Below are 25,695 nucleotides of genomic sequence, written 5' to 3' on the forward strand. Positions count from 1 at the left end.
GAACTAGACCGTCAACCTACAACAAAAGCACAGGGAAGGACGGGCCTGACCAGGAGCTCCTCCTCTGCCGGGACTAGGGGCAGCTATAAAGCTTCCTCAAGACATGAGGTCCAGGGGTACCTGGCCAATGACCACTCTCCCGCTTTTCACTCACTGGCAATCCAGGTATAGTGATGGGGAGAACACAGGTTCTGGAATAATGCAACACACCTGACTTCCAATCCCCAGTTGGCCCTCAAGGGCTAGTAATTAACCTCTGCCAGCCTTAGTGGCCTTGTCCTGTAAAAGGGGAATTATTAAAGGGCCTACCCTGGAGTCACTGGGAGGGCCAGATGGAATGATGAACAGACAGGACCTGGCACCCCCTGGCACACAGCCAGGGCTCAAATGACGACTTTTAGCTATTTCAGTGCTGCCCAAATTGTACCATCTATTCCTCTTAAGGTAAGATCTGACGCTTTGAAAGCTTGAGAAGCCAAAAATGTGTACATGTAGACAGAATTCCATCCTCCCCATCCCGCCCCTCAGACTCACCTGCACACTCTTATGGGCTATCTCTCCAGGTGTGGGCCAGTTGATTGCATCTCCAAAGTCACCAACCTGCAAGGCACATTCTGTGAGGGCTCTGGGGTGACCCTGCCTCTGCCATTCATCCCCTCACCCAAAACACAGCTCCATCAAGAGATCAGAGGCCAAAATCAGTCTGCCTACAGGGACCATCAACACGGGTGGGCCCAGAAGCAGCTCCCCTGCTACTTAGAGAGAATCCAGAACTACCTGACAGCTCAGAAGCACTCAACTAGAACAGGAAAGAGTTTGCCACCTCCAGGAAGTCCTCCCCTTGGGCTGCCCACTCCCATTCCTTACCTTGCTGCCTTTGCGCTGTTTAGGAACTGCTGCCCTCACCACCCTGGCTGGAGCAGAAGGTTCTGTGGGAACAAGAAGGGAGAGACGGTTATTCAGACCCTGTGGGAGAGGGCCACCACCAGCTCCTCACTCATCACCACTCCCCTCCACCAGGCAACCTGTGGGTTTCCAAAGGAGGCAGACGTGGCAGAGAGTTAAAGAACATGTGCTCAAGCGCCAGTAACAATTTTACCAGCCTTTCTGAAGAAATCATGACAGTGAGCTCATGGAAATAATCGGCAACCCAAACCCCAGGTACCTGGTTCTGAGGCTAGAGGGCTCCCACAGCTTTATTCTCTCTTGTGAAAAGGACTGAGGCCTGCAGAGGGTAAGTCTGCAGCAGACTGGGTCCATGCCAGAGCTGGCTCTCAGATTCCATAAAGGAGGGACCCAGAAGACCTGCTACGGTTCTAACATTCTAGAAGTCTGTGTATGAGTGAGCAGACCTGGGTTAGTGGTCAGAGGGAAGGCAAGATAAAAACCCTAACTGGGCAATCAAGAAGTCCAGGAACCTCCCCTAAACCCTCACACACAGAGGGCCGGCTTGGTCCTCAATGACCTGTGGTCAACAGCGGAGTTTGCCACTCAGGACAAAAATCTGTCTGTCTTGCAAGTTTCCAAAGAGAAAGTGAGATCCCCACCCATTTGATTCAATGGTTCTACTTGTAGGAATGTATCCTAATGATACAAATGAGACAAGTGTTTAGAGTACAAAGATGCACATCAAAGTGCTGTTTATAACGTCAAAACATTGAAAACAACTTACTGTATTTTGCCAAGTATAACGTGTACCTGTTTTTATGCCCATTATACATGGGATTATTATGCCCATGGCATATAGTCATTACACCCATGTATAATATGCATCCATATTTTTCCCTCAAAAATTTAGGCAAAACCCATGTGCATTATACATGGCAAAATATGGTACATGTCCAACAGCAGGGAACTGGCTCAAAGTTTACCAATTTTTATAGTCATTAGAAAAGATGATGATCTCTACTGATATGAAGGGATAAATAATAAATGAGAAAAATTACACTCCTACTTTTGTAAAACAAAAACGTGTATACATTTGCATCTACACAGAAACTCTGGAAGGACATATAACTAAGTAGCTATAGAGTTAAGCAGTATGTTTATAGTGATTTAATTTCATTTGGAATTCTTTAGCAGTTTCAAAAAAGACAGACAAAAGCTTTCAAAAAGAAAACAAAAGTACGTGTGTGTTAGTTAAGGAAGTAACTCTAAACAGGTCTGGTCCCCTCTACATCTACACTTGTTTTCTCACCATGGTTCTGAAAACTCAGAGTTTCTGAACCGCCCCCCCCCCGAGACCCACGGGACTCTGCTCACCCACTTTTCTCCTATCGCTTTGCTTCCACTGTTGGTCAGCCATGCCAGGGCAAGAGCTGCCCCCAGTCTCTGAGCAGAGAAATTTTCAAGGCTGGTCTCAAAAGGAACATTCTACTCATCGATCAGACCCACGTTCCCTTAATGAGAGAGAGTCCTTGCCTGACTCTTGGTTGTAAAGGTGCTGCATTCTTGGTTTCCACTCCATAACGGAGCCACTGGCCCCCAAGACACCCCACTTGCCTCCGAGGCACGAAGCCATGGAACCCAGTTCCACAGCATCCCCTATCCCCAGTGCTGGGCAGCAGAGAACCAGAAATCTCAGTCGCTACAGCATGAAACCCCGAGGGCCAGAGAGCTGCTTACTCCACACTGATTTTCTTGCTAATCCTGGGTTGGCCCAGAGAAGCCTAATGCCACCCAGTGCCCTGACTAGGCTGCTTCAAAGAAGGCTGCTGGCAGAGGCAGCCATTTCGTTATAGGCCCAGCGTCCTCGGTTACACCGGGGCTACTGTGGTCACCACTCCTCCCGGACCCATGCTCCCTGCATGCCGCCAGGACAAGCACAGGCGAGGGGCTGCCACACGTTCATTAACAAGTCGGAAAAGGGAGTCAGGTAGGTGGATGAATTATTCCTGAAGACTTCCTTGGAAAAGGCAAGGCAAAGTTTTTCAGGTCACTGTCTGTTTCTTCCAACAAAAACTCTTTTCAAAATTGGAAGAGTCAGATCCTATGATCACCCTGCCTGATATTTTGTTCACCAAGATCATAAAAGGACACTTGATCAAGTACTGAAAGGTCAGTCTCCAGTTAGGGGGAGAGCACCCCTGCCACTAACACACCCCACTGATTCCCTACTCCTACTCCAAATCCCAAGCTGACAAGGGGAATGCAGCCAGTCTGGACACACACAGAATATTTTTCAACTAGTCTTGTGTGAAATTTACTGAAACAGCCTCACTCCTAGCAAATGACCCTCTGTCCCAAGGACCCATAGTGGCCTGCTCTTGTTCTGCACCCAACTAGGGCCTTAAGCTGCCCCTATCCCAAGGAAGAACCAAGTCCCCCAAGAGACAGAAAAGTCCACTAGGGAGACAGAACTACTTCTGCCTTTAAAAATTTTCCTAGATCTGTTCAAATCCTGTGGGGCCCAGGGAAACTCAGGAAGGCTCAGATGAGCTGCTGTCAGGCCTGGCGGGAGGACGGAAAAAACGACTAGGCTTACTGACTTCAATTTCACATCCCTTTCAGAGTCCCCTCCCAGCCACCCACCGCCCTTTACCAGGCAACCACACACACATACACGCACACGCAAGTCCCCAGTATACATACAGGGCCTGGCATCTGAAACAACTCCCAGTGAAAACCAATTCTCTGCACAGGCACCAGCCCCCTCCTCCCACCTCTGAACTCTGAAACTTGCACCAATGGTGCCTGGCCCAAGCTCAGCTTGGGAAACACTCAAGTCACCACCCTGCATCTGCCTAAGAAACGGTTGTGAAATCTTAGGGCTGCAAAAAGGACCATGGCTCTAATGCTCCGTGTTTGCAGATGGGGTGAGGCTCCCCCAGGAAGAGCCAGGATGGGAGCTGGAAGTCTCAACTCCCTTTGCCCAGTGTCCTGTCAGCTCACCAGAAATCCCATATGTCTGCTGGTGGGATAATGGGCCCAACACCTGCCTAGCGCCTCCTGAGGGCACTTTCTTGATGTCTCCTGGTAAGCAGGGCTACTGACGGTATGGAGGGGTTCTCAGGTAGAGGGGGAGGGAGACGGCAGACAGAGGTTATCTGAATGCCTTCCTCCTTGACTAAGGCAAGTCAGGAGCCAATGGTTATTTGGAAAAGGAGAACCGCTGCTTTCTGCCCCGCAGGCCCATAAGCAGGAGCCGGCACTGACCCTAGTTCCAGGGGGTAGCACGCCAGAAATCTCCATGTGCGGTAGGAGGGGCACCAGCAGACTTTTCAGGATACTGTATCTGCGCAGCCAACTCACTATTTTTACTTAATACTACTGAGTGGTGGGAAGAAGGGAGTGAAACTAATGCAGCTAATGCAGGATGACAGGAAACAAAGGGCTGGGTGGAGAGATGTGGGCCAGGCAGAGAAGGATTAGTGAGTGGCGTGGTGGGAGCAGAGAGGGCAGCTTCCCAGGAAAGTGGGGTGGCTGACCACTAACCTCTGAGATTCTGTCTCTTTCCACCTCAACTCTCAAATGTGTGACACCTTTATTCTAACACTGACCAGGATAGAAGGACAGCCTGTTCTTAAGCACACAGACTGCTACGTGATGCACTTGGGTTGGAGTCCTTGCATACTCTGACCCTTGCAACTTCAGCTTCCTCGTCGGTAAAAGTGAAGTCTTAAGAATCTCACCAGGCCACTGTGACCGTTAAATGAACAGAGCACAGTTAAGAGTGCCTAACACACAGCAAATGCTAAATACAGTTGACTTTTTTTTTCCCTCCTCACCCAAGGACATTTTTTTCATTGCTTTTTAGAGAGTGAGAAAGGAAGAAAGAAACACTGATGGAAGAGAGAAGCATTGACTGGTTGCCTCTTCTACGCATCAGGACTGGGAATCGAACCCTCAACGTTTCGGTTACAGGATGACGCTCCAACCAACTGAGCCACACTGGCCAGGGCAATGCAGTTGACTCTTATAACAATGCAGGGGTTTGAGGCACTAATCTCTTGCAGTAGAAAATCCACATACAGCTTCTGAGTCCAAAACTTAGTCATCCCTTGGTGTCCACGGGGGACTGATTCCAGGACCCCCCACCCAAAATAAAATCCATGACTGCTCAAGTTCTTTATGTAAAATAGCATAAATCAATATGGAGAGCTGACCTTCTACATCTGCAGATCTAAACAGTACTGGTATTTATTGGGGGGGAAAAACATGTATAAGTGGACTCATGCATGCAGTTCAAACCCATGTTGTTCAAGGGTTTGTGAAATACTACAATTTAAATGCCCAAAGGAAGTGTAATATTTCCAAGCAATCCCTATCCTCATCAGTAAAGAAACCATAAAGTAATCTCTCAACATGAAAAGAATCAGTATGTGGGGGGAAAAACTCCTGGGGATCAATTAGTTCAATTCACTGCTTCAGATTACAAACGAGCCCCTCCCAAATCTGGCGCTTCTTCTGGACACTGCCCTCCAGAGACAGGCTGGGCTCTAGGACAGATTTCCCCAGGAAAAAGGAAAGAAAGAAGGAGAGCTCACCACCGGTCCCCAGGGACGCTCTGGCAGCAACCTCTGCCATGCTAGAGAGGAAGGAAGAGCACAGGAGGGCCCAGAGTCCCCTTTCAAGTTACAATGCAGTCACTCAATTTTTTCCTCAGCACAGAAGTGGAAGAGAACCTGGCAGTATTCTCTTCCAGCCTACAAAGGGCTAAACCCGCAAACACCTATAACAAAGCCAGATAACAAGCAAAATATTTTCTATATTGTCTTGTTCCGGAAAGATCCCTAATGCTGCCAACCTTCTGAAATAAAAGCTACCCACATGGGCCAGATTCAGGAACTCTAAGGAGCAAGATCTTGACTGACCAAGGGGAAACTAGTGAAGGGTTTTAGGGTCAGAGGCACATGGGCGAATCAAATGCATCAATCAGGTCGTGGTAAGAGGAGCTGGCAAGGGAGAGAGAAGCTGCAACTGGATTTGAGGGACCGACGTGGGTGAAAGGTGAGACGGGGCCGGGCTAAGGAGAACGTCTGTAAGACTGAGAGGGTGGCTAAGGACTAGATTTCAGGCCTTACTGCCAGGAGAATGGGCAAGGCCAAATGGTTATTTTGGGGCTGGCATCATCTCCTGGAGACTGGCATCTGAAAGGGTGCGTTTACCCTGATTGCAAACAGGTAACTCGTTTGGCTTTGCTGGAGTTCACGCTCCCCCTCCTGCTGCCCCGTCCCTGGCCATTTGGCAGGCCTCCCTGGAGGGAGCCCTGGGAGCCCTTGCCGGCCCAGGCAAAGAGCTCCTGCGAGCTCCTGCGAGGTGCTCCCACAGTCTTCCTCTAAGAGTCAGCTGCCTGGTTCCAAATCTAACCCCCACCCAACCTCCGGTGTGTGCTCCTTGAGGGCAGAACAGGCCCCTTTCACAGCGGTCATCCCCGTGCCTAGCTCAGGGCCTGGCAACAGAGCTAATGGTGAAAATGAATGGCAAGTTCACACACCCATCTCCACTAAGATTTTATACCAGACAAGAAAAGGCTTCACTTCCTAAGTGCTAATTCCTGAGGCTATGGCCTCAACTCAGCAGGGAGCTCTCCCCAGGCGGAAGAAGTGTCCTAGGTTAATGCTAGCTCCTGGGGGAACGCCGGCCCCAGGCCTGCCTTAACTCGGAGGCAACCGATTTCCCACTGTCAATGCTGGGCCGCAGTCCAGGCCCCGCTCATCAGGTCTGTCACCTTGGGGACACTACCTCCCGCCATCCCTGGGCCTCACCTTCCCCAATTGAACAAAAGATGGTAATATAAAGTCTAAAGATGGTAATATAAAGTCTAGAGGTATGAGGACAGAAAAGGCAGGATTTCGAACACTGAGATTTCTCATCAAAGCAGGAGAGATGCTAGCAACAAGCTGTGGTTGAGATAATATTAACAAGTGCAGATCGTATGTAGTGAGCACTTACCAGATGCTACGCAGTGTTCTAACAATGGTCTCATTTTACAAACAAGGAAACCAAGGCACGTGGTAGAAGGGTTTTTTTTGCCAAAATCATAGCCTGCAAGCAGAACAGGATCTGAAGCCAGGCAGTCTGACTCTAAAACCTGAGTTCTTAACCAAAAGAAGGGTCCAAGTTACCCCCTCAGAGTGGCCAACGGGGCAGGCACTCAATGGCAGGATGGCAGGGCTATCTTATCATTCCACACATTGGGGAAAAACAAGGCCCAGCGCAAAGAAACCTACTGTCACAGAGCAGGGCAGGTGACACTCTTAGGAGTGCGTGCCGGCAACCTGACAACCCCCTTCTCCTGGACCCAGAGAGAGGGCAAGGGAAACTGCCACCAAGCATACCCAGCTCAAGTCCCTACCTGTGGCACCCCCGGCGCTCTGGGGAGACAGAGCCACTGCTTCCAGCCCACCTGACAAGGATTCTGCCCCCACCTTGGCCTGGGCTGCAGCCCAGACCCTGAGTGAGGAAGCCAGTGGAACCACCTAAGGGGAGGGTGAAGCAGGCAGGAAAGGGAGCCTGGGTTACATCGCCCACTGGTGCCCATCCGTTTCAGGACAGCCTGGGGAGGGGTGGAGTCACAGAGGAGCTTGGAGACCACAGGTCTTCCATCCCTTCCCCAAGGACCCGAACACCCCTACGCAGGAACACTATACTATAGAGTAAAAGAAACACTGGCTTAACCCTCCTCACCTTGCTCGTCACTTCTCCAGGTGCAGTTGCTGTTGCCACCAGTCCTCAGAGGCCTCTCTCTGCCCAGCCCTCCCACTCCAAATTTCCCCCGACCTGCACATGCAACACAGAAGGGGACTGAGGGGTGCCCTTGGGGGGATGGGTGGGGGGGGGGGAGAGAGAGAGAGAGAGAGAGAGAGAGAGAGAAACCTTCCGAAGGTCAGACCGTTTCGAGACTCTGCTCACAGGACCAGCAGCCAGCCCAGGAGAGCAGTCTGTGCCCCCAAGCTTGGGAGGAGCGGCAGGGGCAGGGCTCTGATCACATGACGCCACCCAGCCGGGCCCAGACCGGCCCCAGTCAACTATCTTTAGCCCTTGGTTACCCAAGCAGCCTGGTGTCCACACTCTCCCTGCAAGCATGGGCCCTGCTGCGCTCACAGGGCTGTGACCCCCTCCATTGCTGTCCTGGTCCCTAAAGCCCTGCCCCAAAGCTGAAACATATCAGCAGGCAGTGAAGTCCCTGGCCTCCAACTACCAGCTCCACTGTCTGAGCAGCACACCTATTTGGTTCTATTTACAAGAGTCGTAATAATAACCACTTTTTAGTGGGTGGTGAAAGTGCCAAAAACTGGTCTAAGTTGCTTCCTATGTGTAATTTTACTTAACTGCCTCAAAAACACTATTCCAGTTGTCCAAAAAATGAAACTGAGGGAAGGGGCTTGCCCGAGGTCACACGGCGTCCATTCCATGTTACGTCACTCACGGATCTCAGCATAGATCCCTCCAGGAAGGCTCTCCCAGACTGCCCAATGAAAGTGTGTCCCAAATAACAACTCCAGTTCAATCGAGTGCTAATTCAGCCTATAATTTGGGGTCTTCAGAGCACTGACCACCCCCTGAAAGAGCTGCATCTGTGTGTATCCCAACCCATCAGACCAATCAATTGCTGAGCACATACTGTGTCCTTGCAAGGTGCCAAAACTCTTTCATAACAGCTCTGTTCTTTTTCACCACCCCCCTAGGAGGTAGGTGTGATGATGACTCACTCCCTGATTACAGATGAGGAAACTGAGGCTCAGAAGATAGGCTAAATGCCTTGCCCAGGGTCACTAGGCCAGTAGGTAACAGAGCTGGGATCAGAAACCCAGGCATAGCCTGCCTCCACCTCTGGGCTTGACCAGCCTGTACCACGCACTAGGCAGAGAACGACTGGGAGCCCCAAAGGTAGGCATCTTTTCTATCCCACCCACGGGCTCCTGGAACCCACTACTGCAGCCTCTGCATGGCAGGTCCACAGTAAATGTTTACTGAGTGGAGGACTATACATAGGTATAGGTGCTTCTCGAAGCACTTCCAAGAAAATTCTCTCCTGGAAAGAAAGGTTAATTACCGCTTGGCATGGCTGCCTCAACCCTCTTTGGAGCCCAAACCTGGTCCCTAGCCTCCTGAGTTGGAACCAGTGTGCCTCAATCTAAACACCAGGGGGCAGCTCTGGGAAGCAGAGGTCAGAGAAGGTGTGCAGCAGGCCAAACAGCACGGGGACTCAGGCTTAGGCTGCCAAGCCCCAGGCCGTACTATAAACCATAAGGCTGGCTGGGAAGCACAGGAGCCAGCTGAGGGGGCAGTGCCCCCTCAAGAGCAGGGGAGGCTCCATCGTCAAACACAGGCTTAGTGTTGCCAGAGCTTCTGCGTTTTCACGAAAAACAGAAAAAGAAAGTACCGTATTTTACTTGTAAAATGCACACCACACCCATGTTTTTTGCCCAAACTTTCGCGGGGCGGGGGGGGGGGGAGAATCAATTTTAGCATTTATTTTTAACATATTATGGTACAAGAAATTTTATGTGACAAATAATTACAAAACACAAGAGCAGACATTAGGGATTTTGGGCACTACCCATGTATAATATGCATCCTTATTTTTCCCTCGAAAATTTGGGCAAAAAGGCAAGCATCACACTTGGCAAAATACAGCAGATATCAAAGAGAACATTCCTGCTTTCTAGGCGCTTTAAGTAACCCACATTTTAAAAACGCTCCACACACCACATTCAGCCTGTGGGCCGGCCCCCTGGGCCAGAGGGCGGGGCAGGCATCAGGAGCCAGGGACCTGGGTTCGGAGCCACTCCCCTCGGGATGGTTCCCAGGCACAGGCAAGCGCAGCTGCCTGCCTGACCCATTAGCCTGATGTGGGAGGCTGCTGCCCTTAAAACTGGTTTTCCCCTGTCCCTAGTGGTCACCCACCGCCTCAGGTAACGCAAGCTCATTTTTACTGTCCTCAATGTAGGGCATCCTCTGCTGGAGGAAGCTTCTGGATCCCTCGGAAATGACTTTGGATTATTACTTTTGGACAGGAAACTGAGGCCCAGGAGGCATCCGGGTATGCCCAAAGTGACCTGTGAACTGCCATGGAGCTGGTGCTGAACATCAAGTTCCTGCCTCGAGATCCAGAGCTTTCCTCACAGGTAGGAAAGCCGACCCCCCTCCACAAAAATATGCTCTGTGCACCACTAAACCCTCGCACAGGGCGGGGACAGCGCCTCAGGGACCCAAGCATTAGAGGAACTGTCCCTCTGTTTTTACAAAAACCGACTTCTCACATGGGACAGAAAAGGAGAGGCGCTCAGGGTGCAGTGGATCCAGGAAACGGGGACCACTTCCACCCCGACCATGACTTCATCACACTTCTCCCAGAAAGGCCGAACCTGACCTCTCTCTGGGAGACATGGGGTAGGCAGGCCTGATCAGCCAGCTATCCAATGTGAGGCAGGTGGGGAGCCGGTTTTTGCTCCCTGAAATATAGGGCCCCTAACAGCTGCAGCCCTGCAAGCCAGGGACACTTGGTAACCATAAGCTCCACAGACACGGAAGGGGCTTGCTGGTGCCCCAGAAACAGATGGGGAGCTGGAGTTCTTGGGTAGAGACTAACTAGTTCCCCCAACCCAGTTCCCTCAGGCTGTCCTTGCTCCCCAGTAGCAGCTGATTCCCCGCTTGGTGAGCTCAGGCCAGCCCTGGAGGCCCCTTCGGCGCCCCATGCTATGTCCCAACAGACAAAGAACAGGTCCCTGGGACACCACGGATGTGGAGACGGGGCCCTTGAAGCGCCCACAGGTAGTGTATTCCACCCTGCTCAAAACCCACCCAATTCACAAGGCTGCTGGGCTAAGAGGCAGGATGGGGCAGTTTAAAAGCAGGTACTTTGGAGTCCACTCGAGAAACTTCTAAATACCAGCTGCCATCAAATAAGTCTTATGAGGCCAGGAGAGGTGGTCAGAGAGGGCCAATCTCTCATGCAGCCTGTAACTTAATAGGCATTAACTGGGCCACCCAGGAAGAAGGGCCAAGCAAGAAGGTTCATGAAGCAGAAAGGCACCTTACATGGAAGCTCTTAGAAGAGCCAGACTTAACCTGTTTTTCTGAAACTGTGAATGGGGTTCACGATAGCTGCTACCTCACAGGATTTAAGCAGCTTAAACGAGGTCATAGTTAAACCAAGAACTGGCATAAAGGCATAACAGCGTTTTTTTGTTTCTTTGAGGCAATTCTTAAACCTGGTGCTAATATATATAGATATGTCTGTCTGTCTGTCTATCTACCTACCTACCTACCTACCTAGTGTGTGTGTGGAGAGGGAGAGAGGGAGGGAGGGAGGGAGGGAGGGAAAGGGGGAGGGGGGGAGAGAGACAGAGAGGGAGAGAATGGAAGGGTTATGGTTGTACTGGTAACACCTGAGGACACCTAATTAAATATGAATTTCAGATAAATAGCAAGTAATTTCTTAAAAATAAGTATGTACCATGAAATATTTGGTATACCATATATTAAAGTATTATTGTTTATCTGAAATTCGAAAGTCGCTGAGAGTCCTGAATTATCAGCTAAACAGGAGGACCACTGCCCCATGTTCCCTGACGGTGGGGTAGCGGGCAGAGGCCTGGACTAGGAGTCGCAAATGGGATGCCAGGCCTGGTGCAGAGCCTGGGTCCCTTGCTGCAGGAGCCGGGTGACATCCCCACCCCCACCCGAGTGTCTTCAGTTTCTCCTTTCAGAGGCCTGTCATCAGGGTGGGGAGGACCTGTCATCCGCAGTCCTTCCAGTCCTAACATCCTTTGATTTTAAACATTATGCTCATTGATCACTCACACCAAAACTTCAGATGAAGCCAGCTTTCTAGACTGCACTTCTTACACTGCCTAAGTGGGTAGGCAGGTTTCTCGGTTCTCGTTTTAATATTTTCCTTTTTATTTTATACTTATTTTCTTTTGTACTAAATATTCAGTAATTTCTTGGAAAAAAAAAACATGGCAGAGTTGTACCCATGGAAATGGAACCCAAACCCCTTCCCCACTTTATCTCCTGCTCAGCTGCAGTTCCCATGCAGAGGCTGATAGGAAAAACCCTCAGTTCAAGCTGTGAAAACTGGGACCAGTGAGCTAGCAGGCTAGCAATACCATTTCTGTAGTCTAAGGACACCTTGGTGGGGGGATGTCTTAGTTAAAATCCAGATTCCTGCCTCCCCCTCCAAGCCCCAGAAATCAAGCTGGGGATGGGGCAAGTCCTGGCGCTTGCAGCTTTAACAAGTTTCCTGTGCAATGCTGATGCCAACTGATGTTTGAGAGCTGAGCTGCCAATGAGTGAGACAACCAGGAGGGACCCTGGTGTCCAGCCGCCGGCAGTCCAGGTCCTATTCTTGTAGACGGGAATCAACAGGCTCTCCGGGGCAGGAGGCAGAATGCCTGAGTCACACTCACAAAGAGCAGCCAGGAGGGGGGCATGATGAGCACCCCCTTCAATTACCCACTAGTCTGATGTGCAGCATCAGGAACCAAGACTGAGCAGGTCAAGAAGCCACAAGCTGAGCGCCTTGACAGACGTGAGGTCACAAAGGATCAGTCTGGGCTGGGCTCAGGGTCTGGTCCCACAAGCTCCAGACTACAGCAGTGCCAGGGTGAGGGGAGTGAAGGCTCTCAAGAGAACTGCCTGTCTGCCTCCTTCCCACAGCCAAAGGGCCTCCACTCTCACCCTAGGCCCTTTTGCTCACCCAATGCTCTGAGGTCGGGTCTGTTAAAAAAGTTATACTTACTAAGCACATATGTCAGGTCTCCAGCTGTGGGCCTTCTGTGCATTAGGTTTTTTAATCCTCACAAAGGTGATCTCAATTGTAGAGGAGATTCAAAAAGTGACTGGCCAAAGGCCACACAGTGAGAAGGTATCTGACCCCAAGGATCTGAAATGCCAGCCTGCCCTGGGCCTGCCTCTCTTAGCTCTGAAGGGGACAAACACTAAGTTCTCTAGGTCTTCAAAGCGCTTCGGGGCAAACCTGCAGGCCCTGCAGAAGATCAAGGCCTCTGGCGCTAGAATCCGCTTCTCTGAGCCTATTAAGCTCACCTACCAACTGGGGATAACACCACTCAGCACAGGGGAAGGAGGGCAAAGCAGAGCCAGGAATCAACTCACTGTACATTGCAAAGACAATGCTCTATGGTCACTTACAACCCAAAGGCCTGGGCTCTGGCCAGCACCAGCTCAGGAGAACTGTGCTTCCTCCAGCACATCAGAAAGGAGAGGATGAAGGAAAGCGCAGGCCTATATGTAGGACAAAGGACAGGCAGGAGTGGGGACAGGAGGTGGGAAAGCCGTGTTTTCTATAGGCCCTGCTCCGGGGGCACAGGGGACAGCTGAACAGAGCATAAACCATCCATCCAGGTAAATTGCTTTTCCTTAGCTTGGTGACCAGGGCTAATCAGCTAAGGTACTTCCTCACACTCTACAGCACCTAAGTATCAAAATAAAGCTTGAGATAGGGAAAGGGTGGCTGTGGTATTCCCCACATTAGAATGTAGAACTAAGACAAAGCAAGCTTCCTGACTTGTCCCCAAAACACCAACTTGCTTTCTGGGATCCGAGCCCTGGGCTCCTGTCACCCTATCTTGAAACTTGACCACAGGTAAACTTGGCTTTTGAGGGGTCCGTGTGTGAGCCCACTGGGGAATGAATGGTGAAAAGGACAGTCCCTATTCTTCAAGGGTCCAGCTTATATAAGGGCTTTAATCTTTTTAAAAAAGATCTTATTTGCTTATTTTCAGAGAGAGGGGAAGGGAGGGAGAAAGAGAGGGAGAGAAACATCCATGTGTGAGAGAAACATAGATCAGTTGCCTCTCGAACTCCCCGCAACTGGGGACCTAGCCCACAACCCAGGCATGTGCCCTGACTGGGAACTGAACCGGTGACCTTTCAGGTCGCAGGCCGGCATTCAATCCACTGAGCCACACCAGTCAGGGCAGGGCTTTAATCTTAAACTCCACCTCTGACTGACTGATCTTTACTGCCCAGGATCAATCAACAATGTCAGCTATGGGCAGAAGAGACACAGCTATGAACATATTCCTATTTCCAGTTGGCAATGACTGAAAGTTTTCTTCATCTCAACAACTGTTAGCCCATACTGTGTACTGTGGACACGGAAAGTGGGTAAGATTGTCAAGGGCCCAGGCATGAAATTAATAGCTGCTGTGAGAGCGGACACGGGAGGTGGTAGGTTCAATGCTCTTTCCTTCCAGGGGCCACTCTGTCCTCACCTCAGTCAAGGTCTGCAATCCTTCCGTCCAAGCTCTTCTGGAGGGATTAAGGCAAGATCCAGGAAGAACAAAATGCAGAAGCACAAGGGACAGTTATGCAAAGGGTGCCTCTGTGGAAAGAGCACTGGGCTTGGAGTCAGGAAAACTTGTCAACTTCCTCAAGGTCAGCCTGGACCACCCAACTGCACTACCAGCAGTTGGGTGGTGCAATGGTGAAGGGCCGGGGTCCAGAGCCCAGCTCTGCTACTTCTACCTGGGTGATGTGGGTTTCTGTAAACAGGAATGTGTCTAACCTAATGGGACTGTGAGGATTAAATGAGACTGTATTTTGTAAAGTGCTTGGAAAGCACCTAGCACATAGTAAGCACTCACTATTGCACTGGCTGGTGTTGCGCAGCGGGATGAGTGCTGCTCCGTGACCCGAAAGGTCGCCAGTTCAATTACCAGCCAGGGCCTGGACCTGGCTTACAGGCCAGGACCAGGTCTCTGGTTGAGAGGCAACTGATCAATGTCTCCCTGGCACATCAATGTTTCTCTCCCTCTATCATCCCTCCCTTTGCCTCTAAGAAATAAGTGAAATCTTAAAAAAAAAAAAGGGGGGGGCAAAAAAAACTTGTTAGCTATTATTTTGGAAGCTTATATATGTCTCTGAATATCTTATTAAGGCCACCGACGTTTTTCCACCCCACCCGAAGCTCCCACCCCACCTGAAGCTCGGTGGTGAACCTCCCATTAGGTACCTAAGTCCTGGACATCTGCTTAGTGCCCCCTACCCCTCCCAGATTCATCCTGAGGAACTCATCAGGAAGGCAGAGTAGTGGAAGGGTGGGCCTGTTTCCTGGAAATTTAAGAGCATTTCTGGGCAACCTCCATTTGAGCAGGTCTTCCCTTGGCCTTCTCAGGGTGTGTCGATGGCTGGCCCAGTGCATGGGGGTGGGCAGAGATAAAGCTGAAGGCTTGGGGTCTGGAGGACCAGGAATGGCAGCACGGGCCCTGGGTCTGCCTTGGCACTTGTCCTGCCAGGCAGGCCAAGTCTTCTTCTAATCTGCACTCCTGCAGCACCGAGCAATCAAAGGAGCTCCTGTTTCTCCTTGAAGGAACAAGGCAGAATGATCTAAGACCTACCATGGCCATCACAGTCCCCTTGGTGCCACCTGGGAGACTTTGGCCAAGAGACAACCTTAGCTTCCTCTAAAACAAGAAGCAACCAGATGGCTTTCAAATCCCTTCTGGATTCTGACCTTCCTGAAGTCTGGGATCTCCAAAGAGCTGCCGCCTCTGAGGGGCAACGCCAATGATGATGCAAGTCAGGAAAAGGAACCAGGCAGGCCTGGAATGGCGGTCAATATCCTAGAGCAGCTACAAGCCAAGCAGCAGCCAATGGGGAACTTTAGCAAGCAGCCTCTCCACTCCCAGCCAGCAGCCTGGCATTCCCAGGCTGCCAATGTCCTCACGCCCCGTCCCCATGCTCAGGAAGAGGGCCTCCAGCTCAATGGACAAACTGGTGCCCACAGCTCCCGGATGGAAAGACCAGCAGAGTCAACATCTTTTTAAAAAGTTTATGGAGCTACTACTGGGCACTGAGTTTGATTTGTCACTGTGCTAAGTGCCTCCCTTGCAGTATCTTACCTAATGGAAAGACTGATGTTTATCTTCTTTTTACTTTCCCGATTTTTCCCTTATTAGTTGTGCTTTAAAGAGGGGAAGGGATAACTGGCTCTGCCAGTTTTTTAAAACTCTGGCCCTGGGCAGGTCCCCTAATCTCCATAAGCCTATGGAGAAAGAATTTCCCCATAAAAGGGAGCCCACCACTACCTACCTCAAGGGCATTAGTAAGATATGAATAAATAAGTGTTTTGGAGAAATCAAAGGATGATGGCTTAGAATCCTCAGGCCTGGCAGGCGCCGTCTGAGACAAGTGTCTCGCCTCAGGGCAAGCGTGCAAAAACCAAGTCACCTTCTGGTTCCCTGGAGCAGGGCCCCCCCTCGCCCCCTCGCCCCAGACTGCGGAGACTGGAGCCCGAGCCGCTGGGTGCTGCAGTGATTGGGAGGAGGACTACCTTCCCTGGACACACCCAGTCTTCAAAACCCCAATCATCAGTCATCCGGTCCCCTTTACCTGAAGGCCGACTCAAGGTCTCTGCCCATCCCCAAGGCACAGGGGCTGGCCAGCAGCAAGCTAGTGATACACCTAGAAGGCAATTCCATTTTACAGGCTGAAAACTAAGGCACAGATTTGAGTGTGGGGGACAAGAAAAAAAATAAAACCAGGCCTGGTGGGAAGTGCATGTACCCCTGCACCAGAGGAGGAGGACTGTTTGACAAATTATGTTATTTAGAGATTTCTAAGTCCCAGCCTCACCCAAACCAACCCATGTCCCTTTCTGCACCCATGCTGGCCCAGCTGGTGTTTTTCCTACTGCTGGCCGGCTTCCCTCAGGGATGTCTGGTGGACTTAGGGGCACCCCAGGACAGACCAATGGGGAGGCCTTTGCCCACCTCCACTGGTTTCCTCCTTGTACACCTTGGCAACTTGCAGACCCCAGAGTAAGCTCTTGGAAGGCAGCTGAGTATGGTGCAAACAGCAGCAAACGGGGCATCGGGAGTGCTTGTGTTTTAAACACTGCATCCCTGTATGGCAGCCCGGGTCAGCAGCTTTCCCTATGTGGGCCTGCTTCCCTCAGCAAAGTGGTGTGTGCGAGCACAGGCACACAGTCCATGTGAATTCTGGACTGGGCCCTGAGGCCTCAGATGCAGGGCAGGGGCCTGCAGGGGGCGAAGGAGCGGAGGCCTCCCAGGCCGCAGAGCTGGGGGCGTGCCCACCCGCGCAGTGAGGCAGCACGGGCCGGCTCCTTAACCTTCCTCCCCAGGGCTGCTCTGAGCCCTGCAGAAAGGCAAGTGCCCTTGAAAGCCTGTATTTCTAAGTAGGGGGAAAAAAAATACAGCTCACAAAATACAATCCCATGTTTTAAAAGATGTGCATGTATATATATTACATATGTGTGTGTACAAATATAAGTCTAGAAATGTGCTAATACAGTAGTCACTAACATGTGTGGATCTGTAATGTGGCTAGTCCAAACTGAGAAGTGCTTTAAGCGTATAAAACACACCAGATTTTAAAGACATATTACAAAGGATATAAAACATTTCACTAATAACTTTATATTGATTTTATGTTGAAACAGTATCTTGGGTTATATTATTTAAACTGATTTCACCTGTGTTTATCTTTTCAAATATGGCTACTAGAAAATTTAAAATTATGTATGCAGCTTGCACTGTATTTACATTAGGCAGCACTGGTCTAACAAACGACATGGTTGCTTCATAGTATTTATGGTGGTGGGACAGATTATAAAGGGATTTGTCTTCTCTCTGCTGAAACATATTTGGACATTTTTCTACAATAAATTGATGTTGTTTAAGTTGACAAGATTCCCCCCTTTGAACTAAATTAAAAGGCCCAACACACACTGTTGTTTCCCCTTCCCCTTTAGTAACTCAGAGCCGTGGGTGCCCCCTACCCCCTTGAACTGGCCTGGAGGCCATGCCTGGGAAACCACAAGGTCAGCACTGCTCTTTCCAGCAGGTGGCACGAGGCCCAACAGAGCTGAAGAGGAACACTTCTAGGGGAAGAGAGGCCAGGACTCCCCAGCAGGATCAGAAATTCCACGCCTGGCTCATACCCATTCAGGGTGGCCAAAGGGGCAGGGCTGGGCCTCCGGGGGCCCATGGAGATTCCCGCTAAGGATTTGTGTGGGTCCTCCCCTAGAAAGTCTTCCGGGTGGGGTATTTATACTTCCGTGGTCTAGGAGACTGCAAAGCCAGATGATAAACTAGGCAGAACAGGAATCCCAGCCTCTAACTACTGCACAGCTTTGAGCAAATTGCTGAACCCAAATGTTTTCTCATCTGTAAAGGGAAGATCCTAACTATAGCAAGACCCCAGGGGGGGTGTTGTGGAAATGAACCAAGACAGTGAAAAAGATGTATATAGTGGCTCAGAAGTTTGATAATCACATGAGAAGTGGAGGGTCTGATGCAGTCAGTCCTGGCTATCTTGGCACCTGTCCTCAACAAGGCAAGCTACCCATAAGGCAGATTCTGGGACACCTGACTAAGCCAGGGACATACTGATAATGGCACATTAGCAATGGATGAGCAACTGCACTCACGAACACAGGATTTGATCCCTTCATAAGTTGTGAAAAAAAAAGGAAGGTCCAGCCAGGAGAAACAAAGGGTGAGTGAGGGGCTGAAATCACAACCTGGATCCGGCCCTGGCTGGTGTGGCGCAGTGGATTGAGCACTGGCCTACAAACCAAAAGGTCCCTGGTTCGACTCCCGGTAAGGGCATGGGTTGCCGGCCAAGTCCTCAGCTGGAGGCATTTGAGAGGCAACCAACTGATGTTTCTGTTCTCTCCCTCTCTTTCCCTCCCTTTCCCACTTCTCTGAAAATAAATAAAACCTTTAAAATAAATAAAACCTTTAAAAAGGAAAAAAGAAAAAGAAAAAAGAACTTGGATCCCTAGACTTTCAGCTCAGAAAGCTTATTCTGATCCCTGCCCCCCCCCCCCCCCCGCCTCAAGATGTTACCTGAAATAAAAAAGCAGGGCAGTTGCAGACAAGTCAGGAATAGAAAACGACACAGAAAGGCCACGTCAGGCTCACCCCCCACCCCCAGCTCCTGCTGGTGCCCCCACGCTATTTACCTACACACCCTCACTCCTGGAACAGGCCAGGGAAAGCTGGTCTAGGAAAGAAAACTACCAATACTCCTTCTGGATCTGGGGCCTAGAGACCCAGAACCAGGGGGATAAACATCTGCCTGCCTCAGGCCACTCTTCCAATTAATGGGCATAGCAAACTCAGCTATGAGACAGTTTGAGAAGAGAGGAGGAAGAAATAGCAATCAGAAAACTTCCTCTTTAAGTGGCCTAGTCCCAGGGACACAACGCTTAAACAAACAAACAAACAAACAAATTCAGATGCAAGCCACCACACTACCATCCATTTCTTTTCGTCTCTTTCTTGGACTACTGCGTAAGTCGCCAAAAGGGTCTCCTTGCTTCCCGCCCTGACCCCGGTCCATTCGCAACACAACAGAGTAACCCTGAAGCAAAAATGAGATCTTGCCACCCCCTTCATTATTTTCAGAACAGGATCCAAACTTCCTAAGCTGGCTTCCAAACACCTCTTGCTTTTTGGATTTTTTGAGCCCCTGGCCCTTCTCTCACACAGGCTTCTCTATATTGTCCTTGGAGAACTCTAAACTCATTACCACCTAGTACTTGATGTTCCTCCAGGCCAGAATGCTCATCCCCAGGCTCCCTATCAATCCTATCTTGGCTCACCCTTAGAGGCATTCCCTGCACCTTGACTGAAGCTGCCCCCCTCCCCGCACTTTTCTATTCCATTGCCTTCCTTTGTTTCTCTCACAAAGCACTTAGCACCATCAGAAGCCGCCTGTGGCATTAAAGATGTCTTAAACTGGCATTTCTCCCACTGAAATGCAGGACCCATGTCCCCTTCCCTTCACTCTGCAGGATCTGTGACCTCTATCACCATAATACGTATTAGTGATGCTGTGGTATGCACAGGCCCAGGACCTTAGAATATGGACAGCACCTGTGTCTGGTACACTCTGGGAGCCCCAAGCCGCTACTTTTAGGTCCTACTACTCAGAAACCACCGTGCTGGAGAGGGACCTCCAGTTCTGGCTGAACGCAGCCTTTCAGCCATCCCTGCCAAGGTACCAAACATGTGGGCGAAGCTGTGGTGACCCTCCACACTACGACACCTGCCACCTTCCCTGCGGCCACGTAGAAATCACTTGGCCAAGCACTGTCCAAATGCTGACCCACAAATCAGTGAATAAGATGGTTGTACAAAGTTTTGGGGTGATTTGTTCAGCAGTGACAACCAGAACTACCTTGTTGGTTTACTGCATTTCCCAATCAGAATGTAAACTATGGGGACAGGCCCTTTTAGTCTCGTTCCCATCAGAATTCCATGGTCCATCACTTAGTAGGTTACTCAAATGTGTGAGATGAATGATTTTCACTTTGGTGGCAGCCAAGTTAGTTTCTTTCACATGACAAAGGTTAGACTCAAGCCCTGGTCCTTCTCTAGCTAAGCCTGAGGACTCTAAATACTCACTTCCTTTAGATGAGCTGGCTTCCCTTTACTGAGATGGCTGATACTTTGACCCTGGCCTCCTCCAGACGTACATTCTAAACCTCAGGGCCAGAAGTGGGGGCGGGGGGGTCGTCTCAGCAGCCGCCCAGTCTAACCAGGCACAGGGTATGTCAGAACCTTCTCAATTATATTTCAAGAGATGGACCACCACTGTGTCCAAACTGCTGAGGGCACCCACAGCTTTCTGGCGCAGCTCGCCTTACCCCAGCATTTTCCAGAAGCTGAGGTCCAGAATGCTCCATGCCTAGGCAGAAGAATCCCACAGCTTTGGCCAACCTCTCAGGGATAACTTTAAAGCTGGTCCAATCGGGTAGGGGAAAACAATCTCCATTAACGGAAATCTCTGTTACTAACTGCAGTCTTGATCTTCAATTTGATATAGCAAACTTAATCCTAGTGGGAAAGGACCTTAGAAGGTCTTCTGGCTCAACCACCTTCATTTTCAGTATAGGAACAGGAAGATCAAAAAGGTTAAGTTGCTAAGGTGTGTGTCTGGCAAGTGAGCCAAACAGCAAGGCTTGTCTCTGGTTTCCTGCCCAGATTCTCCACCCTGTCCCTACAGGGTCACACCAACAACTGTGAGGAGCAGCTCTGCCTTGGAGAGGCCTTTCTCCAGTGTCCATGGTCCCCAGAGAGAACTTAACGATCCAATGAGGCCTACTGCCCAAAAAGCAGGAGCTTGATGCCTCCTAGCCAGGATATTTCCCCTTTCCACCCTGAGACATAAATAATATCTGCCTTAGCTGGTCTCATATCTAACAGGGTGTCTGAGCTAGAAAGCACCTGAGAGATTGAGATCAAAGATGTTGTACCCAGTTCACAGATGGGTGAAGGGAACAGAGGCTCACTGGGGTCTAACGCAGCCCAATTTCCCTGGCGGCCCCTACCTTAAGCTCTCAGCTTTTTTTACTGCTGCTCTGGGGCCTTAAGCCACAATGCCCAGAGGTGTCCTGTCTCCCCACTACCCTCAGTTGTTAGTAAGTCCCCTCTAGGAACTGCAATTCCTGCCCTAGGTCTTAAAATCTTCCTACTCTCTCCTCTCAAACTCTTCTCCCAAGACTATGCTCCTTCAGATTATAGGCTGGGAAGACACTGTCCTCTCCTTTGTACAATAAACATACAAAGTCTTAGCCCACAGGCCTTATGCTGGCATCCTCGTCTACACGGAGGCTATGTCCTACCACTGGAAAGAGGCTCAGTGTGGTCCGGTTTTCTCATTTTTTTCCTTCCATAACAGCTTTATTAATATAGTTCACATACTATGCCTCTCACCCATATAAAGTATCCAATTTAATAGGATTTTTGGGGGGGGGGGTGTATATTCAGAGTCTGTCTTTTTAAAGAGAAGCTGCAAATCTCCAGGTTTCCAGATAAATTTTCTTGATTTTAAAATAGAGGTGATTTGTCCTAGCCGGTGTTGCTCAGTAAGTTGGGCATCATGATGTAAAGTGAAAAGGTTGCCAGTACAGTTCTTAGTTGAAAACTGGCCTAGGTTGTGGGTTTAGTTCCGTGCCGGGATGTGTTTGAGAGGCAACCCATCGATGTTCCTCTCATATCGATGTTTCTCTCCCTCTTCCTCCCTCTCTAAAAATAAATAAATAAGTCCATGAACGAATGCATGTGATTAATTTTTTTTTTTTTAATTCAAGGACAAAACCTGTCAGTAGGCTGGACTGGGCCTAAGGAGATAAGGTGGAAGATGCCCACTTGTTACTTCTAAGATATAAGCCCAATCTTGGCAATATGTCTTGTTCACCCCTGAATTCTGGGGCCTGACACCAAACTGAGTGTTTTCTGAAAAAACAAATCTAGGAAAGTACTTTGCAAATTTGCAGCTGCAAAGCCCTACAGCAAGTTGCCACCCAAACTGTTTAAATATTATCACCATGTCAAGGAATTCAGTACCTCCAGTGGCAGCCGAATACATCTGGGGGCACTTTCCTTATCTGTGAAGTGGGTATAAAAAGATCGCCTGCTCAGATTACACAGGATAGAACATGGAAAACACCTAGTAAATGGTAACTATGGTAACACTATTATTAATCTCAGGGTGATCAAAAGCTTCAATAAGCTAGTGTATGTGACAAGGAGAGCAAAAACCATACAGAGCCCAGGTGGATTATTCATCCAGGTGGCTCCCAGCCACTGTGGGACTGCAGTTCCTCTGAGAAGCTTGCAACTTAACGTTGAAGCAGTGAAGGAAAAAGGCTACCCTGAGATGCATTATGCCTGGAGGATAATTTTGTAAGGTTATTACAAAGCACCCTGTAAACAAGGCTTCTGATGGAGGGGTCACCTGGGTTGCTAATAGTACCCCAAACTGCAATGGGGAGGCCCCTCACCATACACGACCTTCACATGGCTGGCTTTACAAAATCAACTGGTCACGGCTCACACTCCTCACATGTTCTGAATTAAATCCTATCACCCATCTCCTCTGCTCCTTCACCTGTTTCCTATACTTACGTTAGGCATCAAAATTTATTTCCTATCATGAACTCCCAAGCAAGGTAAGGCTGTCCTCTCTCCTGGCCACTCCCTTGGATTATTCTGGACCAGCCAGGGAGGTTTGTGAGCCCAGATTGAGGCACCTGTGAGCCCTCTTGAGGCCCCAAAACTCTAATTACCCCCTTTCAGCTTGTCTTAGATTTTGCAAACAGGGGCACTCCCATCTGCCAAGCTCTCCATTTTATGGAGGTTTTTGTGGTTTCAGGCCTGCTCCTCCTTCTCTCCTTACCCACCTCCCAAAGGGAGAGAAACAGCGCTGAGTAACAGCTATAAAATGCTTATTCTTGCCTAGGTCCCACTGCAAATGGGGCGGGTCATTTAAGAGACTCTGCCTCTTGGGAGGGTCAGGGTTCCAGATGGCTTAAGACTACCCACCAGCTCCCAAGGGCCTGGAACCACCTCCTAACCACCCCCAACCTTTCCCTCCCAGCTAGTGTCAAACCCCAGACTCCCTGCCCCGAAGAAGGGGCATGGACGCTGCCGGTTCTGAATGAAGACCTCCCCCTACCTTTACTCTTCAGAGGATGTTCTAGTTATATGCATTCTTTTTTTTAAAAAATTGTATTTATTGGTTTTCAGAGAAAGAGGAAAGGCGGGGGGGGGGAGGGGGAGAAAAACACTGACTCATTCCACAGATCTAGACATTCATTGGTAGCTTCTTGTATGCACTGTGACTGGAGATCAAACCTGCAAACTTGGCATATCAGGACCCCGCTCGAACCAATTGAGCTACTAAGAGAAGAAACTGATTTGAGCTATAGGAAAAGAGCTTTAAGTCCTCATTTATCTAGGCTAACCCAGCAGTTCTTACCAGAACTGTACAATCTAACCAGTTATGGACTTTAAAAACAACAACAACAACAACATCACAATACCTCTAAAAAATTCATTCTTTAATAAAATTTAAAATGATCAGATTTCCTCAACTGTCACCGAAATGTCTTCGTATTAACTGGTTTCTATGAACAGGAGCCAAACAAGATCCACACTGTACATTCGATTAGTATCTGTGCTCTTTTAATCTGTAACAGTTCTGTTTCTAAAAATGCCATTTATTGACTGACAACATAATCTATGCTGTAGAATTTCTCACTCTCAGGAACAGGAATAACTGCTACCTCACAGTCAATCAATTTGTTCCTCTATCCCCACAGATCTACGGTTCTATTAGATTTGGGTTCAATTTTTACTTGGGGGGGGGGGATACTTTCAGACAATGCCGAGTACTTTCCACTACAGCTTTGTAAGCCACATAATGTCTGGCTGTTCCACAATGACTGATATGTATCCCCAAGTGAACGGCCTAGTCCCTGAAGCCAGCAGAGTTACTTCAGCCCTGACAGAGCTTGGATTCAAAACTGGAGTTTTACCCACTATAGCAGATATGAACACACACATGCCAAAAATAACTCCGTTTTAGTTTCTTTCTTTTGTGGGGAGAGGATTTTTTTTTAAAAGTGTTTTGATACTCAAACTCTGACGACATTTAAACACAATTCCATCATTTTACAAAAGAAGAAACAGAAAGCATGGGGGTTGCTGTTTTCCACAATGCTGGTCCTGAGCAGACTCAGATACGGAACAAACAGATCCTAATAATGGTGATCACTTATGATAAAAATTTTAAAACAGCAATTACAAGATAGGTAGCATTTAACAGATGCTCTGTGCTTGGCACTATGCAAAGGGCTTTATAAATATCACCTTTTCTAATTCTGATGACCTTCTGAAATAATAACTCTCACTCTCATTCTGAGAGTAACAGTGGCTCAGAGAGGCCAACTCACTCACCTAAGATTGCACAGCAAGTTAAACACAAAGCTGGATACATACAAATATACAAACATTATGTTGTACACATGAAACTAATATAGTATTACATGGCAATTTTAACTCAATAAAGAAAAAGCAGCAGCAGCAAAGCTGGGGCTCAAAAGTGCAGACTATGTGATTCCAGGGCAGAGCTCTTACTTGCATTCCAGTCTCTTTCTAGAGGTGGGAAGAAAGAACGCGGGGCTGAAGTAGGTCTGAGGCTATGAGGTCTTCACACAGTGAAGACTGATGTCCAGATCCACAGATGTCTCACCTAGTGCAATGGGGTAGGGGTACCTGAGGAAGGGCCCAAACCCAGGAAGGACAGTAGAGAAAGGAAGAAGTAAATTATCTGAGGCCAGTTCAGTGGGGCGGAGGATCCCTGGGGTTGTCATGGGCTGACTGAGATTATAACTCTGTTTTATTTAGTGCCATCAGCTATACTTCGAGGGACATGGAGAAAAGTGATGCCCAGAACAGAAACACTCAAATCTCAGAACCTGCCAACTTTCCTTTAAAGAGAAATCAAGAAAAAGACTGCACACTGGTTAGTTTTAAGTAAGAGGTGCTGCACAACCAACCCACTGACTCCCCACACTGGGGTGAAGGAAGCATGTAGTGATGACACAGTCTCAAAGTCTCAACCCACCGCACGTGCACTTAGCCACAGTAAACTTTTACTTCAGTCAAAATGGCCTTTCCCCAGGACCCCAAGAGAACATGTATACTCTCCCAACAGGTAATCTTAATGAAAGGTAAATAAGCAAGTTAAAACTTATTTCTAAAGCAGTCATCATACAACATTCAAAAGCAAAAATAGCCAATTCTTTGGGTAATCAACATTTAAGATTATCCATACCATGTTCTTTATGTCTGTGGATAAGCAAGATTCATTTTTTAGGAGATGATCCCATATATTTCATGGAGTACCAATACAATATCAGAAAAGGAAAGTAGTACTACATTCTCCAAACCCCTCCTTTTCAGG

The 25,695-nt window shown here is 49.1% G+C and overlaps 1 protein-coding gene across 5 annotated transcripts in view; it reads right to left on the minus strand.

The window, feature by feature from the left end:
• Positions 1-25,695, minus strand: part of LARP1 (La ribonucleoprotein 1, translational regulator) — a 95,454-nt gene that overhangs the window by 20,237 nt on the left and 49,522 nt on the right. For 4 of the 5 annotated variants that reach the window (XM_054568132.1, XM_054568133.1, XM_054568130.1 and 1 more), the window contains exons 2-3: positions 868-929; positions 535-600 (exon numbers count right to left, since the gene is read on the minus strand). Coding sequence is in view for 2 of the 5 variants with exons in the window: in XM_054568130.1 (XP_054424105.1) it covers positions 535-600; positions 868-929 (128 nt within the window). In the remaining 3 variants the exon portion in view is untranslated. Of the gene's footprint in view, positions 1-534; positions 601-867; positions 930-7,629; positions 7,675-25,695 lie in introns of those variants that run through there. The other variant, XM_054568134.1, reaches the window with a different exon arrangement.

This window comes from Pteronotus mesoamericanus, unplaced genomic scaffold (assembly GCF_021234165.1).
Source record: "Pteronotus mesoamericanus isolate MK-2021 breed Mesoamerican mustached bat unplaced genomic scaffold, CSHL_Meso_final contig_2, whole genome shotgun sequence".
In the NCBI taxonomy this organism is placed as follows: Eukaryota; Metazoa; Chordata; class Mammalia; order Chiroptera; family Mormoopidae; genus Pteronotus; species Pteronotus mesoamericanus.